We start from the raw sequence: 13,288 nt of genomic DNA, 5'->3' as shown, positions 1-13,288 counted from the left end.
AAGTCAGCGAGCATATTTACACATCAATCATGTCACCGTGTTACTGCATGTGGGCAGCTCAGAGGGCAGACTTCTGTGTTGAAAAACCCTGAGCGGGAAACTGTTAACATTTGACACCAGTAAGAGACAGTAGTGTGTGAGAGGATGGTCGAAAATCTCAAACATAGTTCTGCGTGTTGTGATTAAAACAGGTCGGAGAAATAGCGAGGCCTAGGCCTACTGCAAAATAATAATACGTGTCAAAATGTTGTTTGCAAAAACCGTGCCAAAACATTTAAAATATGCAACAAAACCAAAATTTGCCTTCAAACAACACAACTTGCAAACAAGTACTAGAAATCTAGACGCGCCCTAGCGGCAGCAAATTGTAGGTCTGTCTCGTCAGGCTAGCAAACAAGTGTATGAGCTCTTCCAATCAACCATTTCACAGAGGACAACAAAATGCAAAACACTGTTCTCAAATTTGAGGAGTTTCATCCTTCATTTTTGCTATGTCTGTGCCATTTCTCATACTTTATCATTTTTGAATAAAAATGAATTGTATTTATTCCTCCCAACTGCCATTGACATGTAAGACCCACAGTAAGCACCTAGACAAGACAAATGTCATTGAACTATGACATTTTTATTTATTGAAATAGACCTACAGTAAACACCTAGACTTGTCAGCTTTTGTATTGTTTTCTTCACCAAATAGGCAATACAGTACTTTCTCTAAATGTGCCTTAGATCCATACTAAAATAGCAACACAGAACACTCATGCTATCTCTTATGGATATTGAATGATTGCTAATTGAAGAATTGTGCAAAGGAGATTCACACATTTACATGACATGTTCGTTAGTTTGTAAGCAATATATATTAGCTGTGAATATGTGTTTTCCATTTGTTTCACAGAATTAATCCAATGGAGTCAGTCTTTGAATGTGTTAAATGATTTGAAAAAGGATGTGAAAAATGAGTTAAACCAATGAAAATGTGTTAAATTATTTGCAGGTGACTTCTGCTCTGCTAAAAAGGGGAAGATCAAGATGAAGTGGATCCAAGTTTCATTAAGTGTGCATCAAATCAATAGAGAAAAACTGTAATTTGAATAATAATAACATTAGTGTTATTGGATATAAAATGGGATGGGATGCACACAATGAGCATGTTAACTTTCAACATGCAGGAACACAAGTTCACAAGTTCACTTTTGAACATTTTGAACATTTGAATATTGAACAGATTGCAATATTCCATATTTCAATCATTTACATTTAGTTTATTTACAAAACTTTACACAAAGGATAAAATAGTGCAAATATAAATCACAACAATAGAGTAATTCCAACAACCAGCCAACCATTGTGTCCAATATGAATAATTTAGCACATATATCTACATACTATAAAAGCATTTTCATAAAACTCTTTCATCACAAGATTATTTAGAACAAGATAAGGATTCCCTTTGGTGTTTAATCAACCCCAGCTGTTTGAAGTGTTTTAAATAAGAAAAAAACATCCTTAGATCAATTTAGCATACATATATCACCTATGCCTGAGAATGTGTGTGTGTGTGTGTCTTTGTGTGTGTGTGTGTTTGTGTGTGTGTGTGTGTGTGTGTGTGTGTGTGTGTGTGTGTGTATGTGTATGTGTGTGTATGTCTTTGTGTGTGTGTGTGTGTGTACACATAATGTGTATTTGTGCCAATGAATAGGCAACATTCCGGTTGTGCTCATTAACCATAGAACGCATGGAAGAAGACGCAGACGACCAGAAGGATGACGGCGTTGACGTTCACCACGTTCCTCCACAGAGGCTTCTCCGTGGTGTCGGTGAGTTGCTTCTGCATCTCCTCCTCTTCCTCGGCACTCAGTTTGGGGGCCTTCTTCTGCTCGAAGCCGCAGAACCAGTTGTAGGCCTTCTTACAGCAGCCAGACTCATCCTCAGGGTCTGCAAGGGAGATGTCAGAACATCCGATATTATGTGTGTAATCAGAGTCCCATATTATGTTAACGTTAATCTCAGTCCACGTACCAATACTGTGTTGTGCTTTTGAGCTGTGCTGTGCTGCACTGTATTGTGTTTTTTGCTTTGTGTGTGTGTGTGTGTGGAAGTTTGCTGTGCTGTCCTGCTTGATGTTATGCTGTGTTGAGTAGTGTGTGGATATAAAGTGGGATGGGAAGCACACAATGAGCATGTTAACCTCTAACATGGAACACAGGGAAATTCACTTCCAAGGCAAGCCTGTATCAGTCATAAACTCATTACGTAAATCAAAGGAGTTACGAGGAACTGTTTCATTTCTGGTTTCCTTGACCACTTTACACTTGACCACAATTGAATTCTGCAGTGCAGGTTGCATTTTTGACACAGTTAATGTGCTGTGCTGTGTTGTGTTGTGTTGTGTTGTGTTGTGCTGTGCTGTGCTGTGCTGTGTTGTGTTGTGTTGTGTTGTGTTGTGTTGTGTTGTGTTGTGCTGTGCTGTGCTGTGCAGTGCTGTGGTGTGTTGTGTTGTGTTGTGTTGTGTTGTGTTGTGTTGTGCTGTGCTGTGCTGTGCTGTGCTGTGCTGTGGTGTGTTGTGTTGTGTTGTGTTGTGTTGTGTTGTGTTGTGGTGTGGTGTGGTGTGGTGTGGTGTGCTGTGTTGTGCTGTGCTGTGCTGTGCTGTGCTGTGCTGTGCTGTGCTGTGTTGGGTTGTGTTGTGTTGTGTTGTGTTGTGTTGTGCTGTGTTGTGTTGCAGACTGCTTTTCCCACCTTCCACCTCCATAGAAGAGTTATTGTCCTGCTGCTGATCCCCCCATTCACCCCCTGCCTCCAGGTCGATCCGCTTTTCGGTGTTGTTGCGGAGGCTCCAGCACAGGCGGTACAGCTGCAGAACACACACACACATACACACACACACATACACACACACACCAGACATAGATGTCAGACAAGAGCCAAGCTCCGGGAAAAACAGCAACGGTAAGCCGGCCAACATTCACTTCAGTCGGAAACCAAGGAAATGAGTAAAGTCACATGAGCAGCGTGTCTGTTGTGAATCACATGCATATGTGATTGGGCTAGACAAGGACCTGATTCACTAATTACAATACATCATCTGCAATTTCCAAACGAATATGGCGCTTAGAGGTTTCTCAAAAAAGTGTTTCGCACACAAACAATCTTTTGTGAACATTTGTGAAAACTGCATATGTAGTGTTATTGGCTGCTCATGCTACAGCATACAGCTGAGAGACAATGAACCCCTTAGATGGGTTGTATCCACACAGAACACCTCATTAGTGGAGTATAACCTCTTAGATGCAAAGCTCAGAGCTCCCTATATGTTAACAAACTAAGGAGGCGATCAGACAGGACACGGTTTTTGCAGTGAGGTGCGCCTTTTTTTATGTTGTTACAAATTGGCAGTAAGCGATTGCACGCTGCTTATGTGAGTTTTTAGAAGAAAAAAAATTAGACATTAGTCACATCTAATAAGAGAAATAACATAACTGAATGTAATTAACTGTAAAAAAACAGCATTGGAGGACTGCTAGCTCTAAAGCAGTCTGAATGAACAAACACAGCCTGTAGTTCGTGAGGTTCATAGTTGTGATATGATATATGATGACATTTTAATATGCTACAATACATCATGTTACATCATGATATCACCAATTGAAAGCATACTTAAAACATACTTAATTTGATAACCCTAACAGTAAAAAGACTATAATTTCAAGATAAGATACCGGTACTTCATTGATATAACTGTGACAGTCTAGAGAAACCCATGGTGAATACACATACAAACACAAAACAAGTCAGAATTTACAAGAGATTACAGAGAGCAATGTGAGTATTGTAAAAACAATGGAACTGAGACCAAAGCATCAAAGCATAGATATCAACAGTGTCAATTATCAAGTGCATTGCAATAACTGATGCTATATCTATACTTTGATACTTTGATACTGGTTGCATTGAGCCGGCTCTACTCACATTCTCGTCTGGGATGGGCTTGGTCATGAGGGAGATGCAGACGACAAAGAGGCAGGAGAGGACGAAGAGGATGATGGAGAAGTAGAGGTAGTGCACACCACAGATGATGGTGGGGCAGTTACTGGGGCTGGCACAGCTGCCTGTGCCATAGACGAACTCGGCGACCATCCGGACCATGCCCACACACAGGCCCAGCATCAGGCCGTAGAATGCTCCCTGAGAGAGAATGGATGTATGGATAAGTGGATAAGTAGGTAGGTATACACAACTTACACTGCTTACACTGACCAAAGTGCTGTAGAGTGCAAGAGTGCAGATAGATAGATAGATAGATAGATAGATAGATAGACAGACAGATAAATAGATAGATAGATAGATAGATAGATAGATTGATTGATTGATAGATAGATAGACAGATAGATAGATCGGTAGAGATAAATAGATAGATAGATAGATAGATAGATAGATAGATAGATAGATAGATAGATAGATGTTACTGTTATGTTGGAGTATGTGTCAGTGAAGACAGTACAAGGGATACAAGGGAGACAATGTTATCTTATGACAGAGTATGTGATGGAGGTATGGTACACATAGAAGGGGGGGTGGAGAAGAGGAGAGAGAGGAAGAGAAGAAGGAGGGGAGGAGTGAAGAGGGAAGAGAAGAGAGAGGAAGAGAATAGAGAGGAGAGGAGAGGGAACAGGAGAGAGATGAAGAGAATAGAGAGGGGAAGAGAGGAGTGGAGAGAGAGGAAGAGAAGAGAGGGGAGGAGTAGAGAGGGAAGAGAGAGGGGAGGGGAGGACTGGAGAGGAGGAGAGAGGAAGAGAAGAAAGAGGGGAGGAGTGGAGAGGGAAGAGGAGAGAGAGGAAAAGAAGAGAGGGGAGGGGAGGAGTGGAGAGGGAAGAGGAGAGAGAGGAAGAGAAGAGAGGAGAGGGGAGGAGTGGAGAGGGAAGAGGAGAGAGAGGGGAGGGGAGGAGTGGAGAGGAATAGAAGAAAGAGGGGAGGAGTGGAGAAGGAAAGAGGAAGCCAGGGACAGAGAGATGGCAGCACTGTGCACTTGAGGGATTTGAGTGTGGACCGCGTCTCTCAGAAGAACGAGCGAGTGGGTGGTTTGTGGGGCTTACCGGCTCGTTGACCCGCTTACAGAAGATTGCCAGGGCAAACACAGCAGCGATTGGTGGAGCCAGGAAAGCTGTGATGGACTGGATGTAGTCAAAGAGCTTCCCGCTCTGTGCTGATTGGACAATGGGAATCCAGGCAATGCTCACTCCAATCAAGAAGAGCATGAACACCCTGCAACCAATTTTCTGTGTCATGAGAACTACACTCTTGCAGCATTCATACAGTACAAAGGTCACAAGAACATAATGGTATTGGTCATATGACAGACAACATGTCATTATATTCTTTAGGCATATAGCAGGAATATTCTAAAATGCACCACTGTGGAATGTTAGCATATAGATACTGTAAATACTCAATAAATACTCATAAGAGGATTCCATTTAGTAACCCCTGACTACATTTAATCCAAGCAAAGAGGATCCATGTATATCACAGTATATAATTTACATTATGATATATGGTCTTTTGGGCCCCCACCGTCGACTTCAAGGCAGTGGTGCCTTGCCTAACCCTGACCCTAACCCTTACCCACAGTACTGCCTTGAAGTCGACAGTGGGGGCCACAAACACCATCAAGCTTATATTATATACTTTATTTACTGCTTTTACTGTAAATGTAAAGACGAAATGTAAATGTAAAGATTCTATAGATATAGGCCTACAACATCTTCATTTTGGTAAAAGCTGCCATTTATGCCAGGTGAGGTATGTTGTGTAGCTCATGGTATATCATTTACAGTATGTACTTATGTACTTTTTCTGTAAATGTAAATGATCATAAACTTCAAGCCTACTGCCTTCTTAGTAAGTGAATCTGCTTTCTTATGAGGTGCCATGTTCAGCCATACCTGCCGGCGAGCATCAGCTCCTTCTCTGAGGCGCGTTTGCGGATCTTGGTGTAGATGTCCATGGTGAAGAGCGTGCTGGCGGAGTTAAAGATGGAGGTGAGCGATGACATCAGTGACGCCATCATCACCGACAGCATAAGGCCTCGCAGACCTACGTTTGAGGAGGAGGAGGAGGAGGAGGAGGAGGACTGTAGTCAATAAGGAGTGTGTAGACATCTCAACACATACATGCTCTTACACATGTGTGATACACACACACGCACACACTTACGCAGGCATCTACATGCTAACACATGCTCATGCTCTCAACACATTCACATGTACATCGATCCATTTAGCAAACATGTTTGTGAATGTAAATGTTATGTGTGTGAATGAGAACACATGTGTGCTGTGATGTCTGAACACACACACACACACACACACACGCATGCATGCACGCACGCACACACACACATACACACTGTACACAAACACACACACACAGGCAGCTAAATACATTGGTCATTTTTACAGTGTATAGCACAGGGTGTCGATGAGGAGTGCATTCACACATTTACATAATCACACATACCCACACACACATACAGTAACTTACAGCTCAATACAACTGCAGCATAGACTGCTGACAGGTTGAGTTTACTACATGAATCATATCCATGCACAGACACATACACACACAGACACACACACACACACACAAGGCACACGCACGCACGCACGCACGCACGCACACACACAGCTTCAAAGAGTGCAGTTTACATCAGGATATGATGTACTGTGTAGGTAGAACCTACCGTCAGGCATGAGGTCCACCACTAGTTTTGGATATGCGATGTTAGAGCATCCCACACTGGCTCCACAGTATTTACTGCACTCATCAGGATCCACACAAGCTATGACGTCTGGAACAGAAGAGAAGCAAAGCAACATGTGAGAAGATTCACAGACACACACACACACACACGCACACGCACACGCACACGCACACGCACACGCACACAATGATACAATTGATCATTCAACCAACCAACCAACCAACCAATCAACGATTTACTACTTGAGTCTTGAATAGCAGTTGACAGTATTTCTCCCTCTCTCTCATCCTTCTCCTCCTCCTCCTCTTCTCTGGCTCACCTGTGTAGAGCACTCTGCTGATCATGCCAGGGAACACCATGAGGAACATGGGCAGCAACTTTAGATAGCCACACAGGATGCAGCCCGCCTTCACGTGGGACAAGTTCTTAGCCGACAGGCAGCGCTGCACAATCACCTTGAGAAAGACAACATACAACGATGTAAATGTAAAGTATTTCTTGTGTTTATCTGAAGTATTTGTACTAATGGAACAATAGGATATGTTTGGGCCTTTGCAAACATATATTGAACATGTTCTTACTAAATTATGCTGATTAAACTAAATCACTGTATTTGGTTTGAGAGGAGGCGAGAGGAGTGGAGTGCAAAGGAATGTAGCAGAGCAAAGAGGGAAATGGAGACATTTTAATGTGAAGTATTTGGTAAGACTTTACTTTAAAGTATCTACATAAGAGTGACATGACACTAACATAAGAGTGACATGACATTAATCTACATAAGAGTGCCCTAACCCTAGCCCTAACTTGTCATGACAAAAACCGAATGACTCTTGGCATAAGAGAGTGACAGAACTGTTATGTCATAAACGTTTATAATGTTTATGGCACTTTCAACCGTTATGTTAGCCTAGAAATCTAGACGCGCCCCTAGCGGCAGCAAATTACATTTGCTGCCAGGGCTAGTCTAGCAACTCTCCGTTGGCTTGTGAGCTCCAGATATCGAAACTTCTCTGGGCCAATGAAATCGTGTATAGAGTCGTTAGGTGGGCTTAACATAATGATTGATGGCAGAGTTGCAACGGTTTGGCTTGAATTCCCTTATTTCTGTGAACAGTCTTCTATCCCAAGTTAAACATGGCAAGGTAGCCTGTGCCTAAAAGCTGAAAGTATTCTTGTTGTGTGTAAGGCGATACGTGATTGAAGGTGTAGCCTATTTGCGCGTCTTCCAATCGTATGAGTGTGCGAGTTCAGTTTCTGCAAGGTATAATTTTTTGCGTAGGCTTATGTTGTCGTTTCAACAGTGGAAACCAGGTTTAGTTATGTTTTTGTGTGTAGTTATAAACACAAATAAAGGGAAAATTTTCGTACACACTCAAGTTATGCAAAGTTAGGCCTATGTGTGTTAACGTTTCACACGGTCAGGATATTGGATGTCATTTCTACAAGGACCCCACCTCTCTGAGGTGGGTCTTTAAGAAAGAACAAGATGTTGGTTTAGTCAGAGAACCAGGCTATATATCTTATCTTGTTCTGTCCCACTAATCAGTAGCTAACTAAAAGCATGCCAGTCTAAGTATAGAACAACACCCTGGACATTCAGCCTCCTGTTTGACTGGCAGGATAAACGTGCCATTTTAGATCCATGCGAGGCTGTGTAAGGTGAACCATGAGTGTGTGTTTAACCGTGAGTGTGTGTTATGCATATGTGTGTGTGTGTGTGTGAGTGTCTCTGTGTGTGTGTTTAACCGTGAGTGTGTGTTATGCATATGTGTGTGTGTGTATGTGTGTGTGTGTGAGTGTGAGTGTGTGTGTGAGTGTGAGAACTCAGGTTCTGTACCAACCACCACCCAACCAGCCATCACTCCAGCCCATCATCAAAGTGGATAACACCACTCTGGAAATCGTGGACCACTTCCCCTACCTTGGCAGTATTCTCTCTTCCAAATCCGATATAGACTCTGAGGTGAGCAATCGCCTAAACTGTGCCAGAGGAGCCTATGCCAAACTCAGGACAAGAGTCTTTGATGACCGAGACCTGAGAGTTCAAACTAAGCTCCTGGTCTTAAGAGCTGTGATTCTCCCAACCCTGCTGTATGGAACGGAATCCTGGACCACCTACAGCAGACACCTAAGAGCCCTGGAACTATTCCATCAAAGAGCCTTAATAGTGCTTAATAAATCCTTAATAAATGCTTAATTGTGTGTAGTAATTATAACGCGTTACCGTAGGGCCTCACTTTTAGCTTACACTTTAAAGCAACACCAAAGAACTTTCCCTCTGTCGCACGCACGCTGTTTGTTTATCCAGCACCGGCTTTACAAATAACAATGTCCACAGACAAGGTAGAATATGTTGCATGATTTATGAAAGTACGATGTATTGCGACATCAAACGCAAGTCAAATTTGTAGTTTCTTATGTCTCATTCCATCAAACTACAGATCCGCTACCCGATCTGGCAAACTTACATAGTGCGGTTATAGCCGATAGAAGGCTGCGAAGCGAATGCAGAAGTGCCGTTCACCCTGTTACAAGTTGATGAACCACGATGAAACGATTTTGGAAACATTATTTTAAGGTACAAAAAACTCTTTTGTGTTGCTTTAATTTCTGCTGTGTTTATTGTCAGAAAGGCATCCCCATTAACTTTAATCTCTGCTGTGTTTGTAGGCAGTATCTTAGTGTGTGTGTGCGTGTGTGTATGTGTGCCTCACCTGGTCAGTGCACCAGTACCAGCCTGCCTGGATGGAGAGGCCAAAGATGAGACCGGGCCAGGGCAGATCTCCTGTCACGGCGTCCCTGAAGATGTGGAAGGAGTCGGCCCGTGGTGTGTAGCACGCTTCGCTGATGTTCGGGCTCACAATGGATGGGATGGCCGCCATGTAGCTGGTCTGGAACTTGTCATAGCCACCTACTTCATTGAAAGCTGTAAAAAACAGGGTGCAATGCAACAGATGAGCTTAAAGGTATCCAATGCAGTTTCTTTGCTACTGGGTTAGTTACAGAGTATTTCACACAACTGTTATAAATACCACTCATGGCTTGCACCCTTCCTCCTAGAAACAGACATGTGGATGTGTTAAAAAGTGAACCAAAATAGTCTCAGAAGACCTATATTGACCCATGTAATATTACACAATTTCATACAAATAGTAGGCTACTGCAGAGTTGCCATACAGCACCTTATGACTCTCCAGATTAGGGGACAGTGAAGGTTCAAGGCTGGTTCTCTGTGGACTGGCAGGATATGGCTAGGAGGGTGCAACATTCTCCTTATGGCAAGTTAGTTTACCATAAAAATGACTTCAAGGCTCCTATATTAAAGGAGAAATCAGACAATTTTTCACATAGATCTCCGTTTGTAAGCCCCAATGATTTAGTTGCCCTGGCTGCTTTAGCTGCAGGCTGCAGCAACTCGAGCTAGGTAAAACCAATTGTTTTCGGGGTATTTTTTGTACCAACAGTAAAAAAAAAAACTTGCATACAGTAGGATGCCTTTAAGTTTACAATGAAATGTAAACATGATAACAGTTGATTCCCAGCTGCCTCTATAGCGCCCCTGAGGAAGACACTTTACCTTGAGTTGCCTCAGGAGGTCACTCTAGCTACGAGCGTAAACACAATGCACCGATAGATAAAATAAAACAATATAACAGTAAAAAGAGAAATAAATATATGCTTTTAACAATAACATCCTAGCCTGGGTGAACCCTGACAAACCTGTAGGCAAATGTGAGGTTTGTCTGGGTTCACGCAGGCTAATAAAATCCCCAAACTCTGTGGTAAAATTCCCAAACTCTGTGGTACATGGCACATGGGAGAATAGTAGAGAATGTAGCTGAAGCTGCTCCAGTAGCTACACAGAGTGAGTCCAGAGCCGAATGCTTCACACTGCAATAACTCACCGAAGCCCATGAGGATGAACGAGCCCACCACCATGATAATGGTCTGCAGGGTGTCAGTGTAGATGACCGCAGCAAGGCCACCTGGGAATGAAGCGTACAACAGAAAGAGCTCAGTAGACATCAGACAGAAGTTACCCTTTTTTTTGTTTTTCATCCTGAGTCATGTTTCCATGGATAGTCTTAATGGAATACTTCCCAACACCTATGGTAAGATCGTCTGACCCCCAAAGTAGTTTGAGGATACCATAACACGTATCGACATTACAACACTATTTTGAAATAACTTTTGCTTTTGTCTCATAATAAGCTACACAACATGGACATGGTGGCATATCTATCAAATGGGCATGTCTTTCAACAGACCTATATGATTACATTGAAATGCCATAAAAAGAGATGAAATCTCAATCCAATGAGCAAATAAGCATGCTTTTCAAACACTGATTCATTCCCTTGTAAGTTGGCAAACATATTCACAGATTTGGTGCTGTTGAAGTTCATAAAGTACATGATCTGATGTTTCATCCCGCATCAATCAAGTGGTCTGAGAAAGAGAGAAAATCATTGCTGGCAGTGGACAACCATTTTCAGAGCCATGTTTGCGATAATTAGGACTTCAAAGAGACCACCAGCAGGGAACCAATTTAATAATTAATATACCCCACAGTCACAAATGGCAAACACCTCTTGATATACAGTATGTCACATTTACTTGGTTGTGGGAGGTGGGGGCTAATTGAAATGTCAATCAGAACTTCTGGAACTTCTGGCATAGGTCACATGACCAAAACAAGTGGATTGCTTTGGGTGAATGAATGACAGGTCTGGCAATCATTTTCAACAAACATTTGTTTCAAGAGGCGTTGTTTCTGGTCGGTGCTTCAACTATAACTCAGCAAAAAAGGAGGGGTTTTTTTAGGAGAGAATAAATATTTGGTGGAGTGACCTCTTGAATAAAGTTTGCCTAATCCTTGAAATGGAAAGTCCTGAGTAAAATGCTTCTAACCGAACTTTTAACCTTGCCACTGCCACACTCTATCAGTAGTATTAGGCAATTTAGTAAGTCTTTCAACACTCTAAGAAACAGCACAAGTCTGTCCATTGACCCTGAGGCGATTGCCTATTACACAAAGTTCTGTCCATGAATGAGACAACATCAGGAATGAAGTTTCAGGTATCACGCCATCATCTCGTGTACCTCCCAAGAGTTTGCGTGGCCTTATCAAAGCTTACGGGCAATTACTCCCACATCAAACCCCAGGCAACAACAACAGTGCCCACCCATTCATTCACATCCAAATAATAAAGGGTGGACTTTCCCCCCTGGCTTGGTGCTATAAACAGAAGGCCGTCATGTACAGATAAGAAACGAAGGCCTGCCTTCTGGAAAACCTTGAGCCGCATAAATTACTCCTTTATGTCACACAACATGACACACCAAGTTATGATTTTGATTAATGTTAAATGCCTTTAATTATACTAGGCCTATTACTGGTTTTAAATAATAACTTATTACAAATGCTGCAAATGTTATACTGTTTAACTATAAATGGTGCATTCATTGTAACTTTAAGGTTGCTGAGTCTAAACGGTTCTTATAATGCCCTTTCACCAGCTCTTTTAAGATATAAGGCTAATCCATAAAATATTAACAATACTATGCATACTATTAAGTTGTTAGCCTACCCACTCCGAAAAGTTACCCATTTTCACCCTGTCGGCGTTGTGTAGGCCTACTGTGTATCTCTTTTTCTTCACCGCTGGCCCTGACTTTGATTGTAGGCGTTTGATTGTAGTTGTTAGGTGATGCTGATGGTTAACACCCAATCAAATAAGTGCATGCCTGCCTCCGACAGGATGATACAATCAAGATAACTTAAGAAAAATAGTAGCTAGGATTGCAGGAGTGGAACGTAGGTTTTATTGAAAGTGAAACTAGGGAATACTTAAAAAAATAGAAGTGCCTTTGCACCAAAAAACGGGACATTTGGTGTCCCAGGAAAGATGATCAATTTTCCGGGACAGACATTAAAAAAAGAAAACAATCCCGGGAAAACCAGAACGTGTGGTAACCCTACACCACATAAATGTGAGTGACAGAGGGGAGCAGAGTGACAGAGGGGAATAGGCGATTCCCCAAATTGTCCGACAGAAGCTTGTCAGAACAGAAGTTCAGCTCGACAGAAGTTCAGCTCTATGTAGTGCAATGCAGTTTTGTTGTGTCCAAAATATTGCATTTCCAGCATATGAACTGCAAAGAATTCCTCCAAAACGGCAGTTTTGATACTCAAAAAACTGCCATTTTGACACTTGAAGTAGTGCAGTTTTGTAAGGGTGTAGTGCTGTGCTGTGGGAGACTAACACTCCTGTGGTAGTTTAAAGAGAGTGTCTCTCTCTCTCTCTCTCTGTATGTGTGTGTGTGTGTGTGTGTAGTTTGCAGTGCTGTGCTGTACTATGGGGGATTGGATGCTCACCTGTGACTGTGTAGAGAGCAGTGATCAGGAGAAGCAGGACCACAGCCAGGTAAATGTTCAGACCCAGAGCCTGGTTGATGAAAATGGCCCCAGCAAACATGTCTGCCTGGAGAGTGAAGTATCACTGGATGACAATAATGAATACCAGG

General features: G+C 42.4%; 1 protein-coding gene across 2 annotated transcripts in view; it reads right to left on the bottom strand.

Moving 5' to 3' along the window:
- Positions 1 to 1,453: 1,453 nt before the first annotated feature.
- The window catches only part of slc5a1 (solute carrier family 5 member 1), a 13,300-nt gene continuing 1,465 nt past the window's right edge, over positions 1,454 to 13,288 (bottom strand). The window contains exons 2-11 of one of the 2 annotated variants that reach the window (XM_076283242.1): positions 13,140 to 13,245; positions 10,666 to 10,746; positions 9,475 to 9,686; positions 7,080 to 7,215; positions 6,740 to 6,847; positions 5,943 to 6,093; positions 5,094 to 5,262; positions 3,970 to 4,185; positions 2,728 to 2,854; positions 1,454 to 1,938 (exon numbers count right to left, since the gene is read on the bottom strand). In XM_076283242.1, the coding sequence (XP_076139357.1) occupies positions 1,724 to 1,938; positions 2,728 to 2,854; positions 3,970 to 4,185; positions 5,094 to 5,262; positions 5,943 to 6,093; positions 6,740 to 6,847; positions 7,080 to 7,215; positions 9,475 to 9,686; positions 10,666 to 10,746; positions 13,140 to 13,245 (1,521 nt within the window). In that variant the 3' untranslated portion in view covers positions 1,454 to 1,723. The remainder of the gene's footprint in view (positions 1,939 to 2,727; positions 2,855 to 3,969; positions 4,186 to 5,093; positions 5,263 to 5,942; positions 6,094 to 6,739; positions 6,848 to 7,079; positions 7,216 to 9,474; positions 9,687 to 10,665; positions 10,747 to 13,139; positions 13,246 to 13,288) is intronic. The other variant, XM_076283241.1, reaches the window with a different exon arrangement.

The sequence above is a fragment of the Alosa pseudoharengus genome, unplaced genomic scaffold, assembly GCF_046254945.1.
Source record: "Alosa pseudoharengus isolate Yale_2024_CS ecotype anadromous, Long Island Sound unplaced genomic scaffold, YU_APseudo_1.1 YU_APseudo_1.1_scf_14, whole genome shotgun sequence".
Lineage (NCBI taxonomy): Eukaryota > Metazoa > Chordata > Actinopteri > Clupeiformes > Clupeidae > Alosa > Alosa pseudoharengus.
Note: the sequence above shows the minus strand (reverse complement) of the source record. Positions and strands in the feature narration are given on the sequence as shown.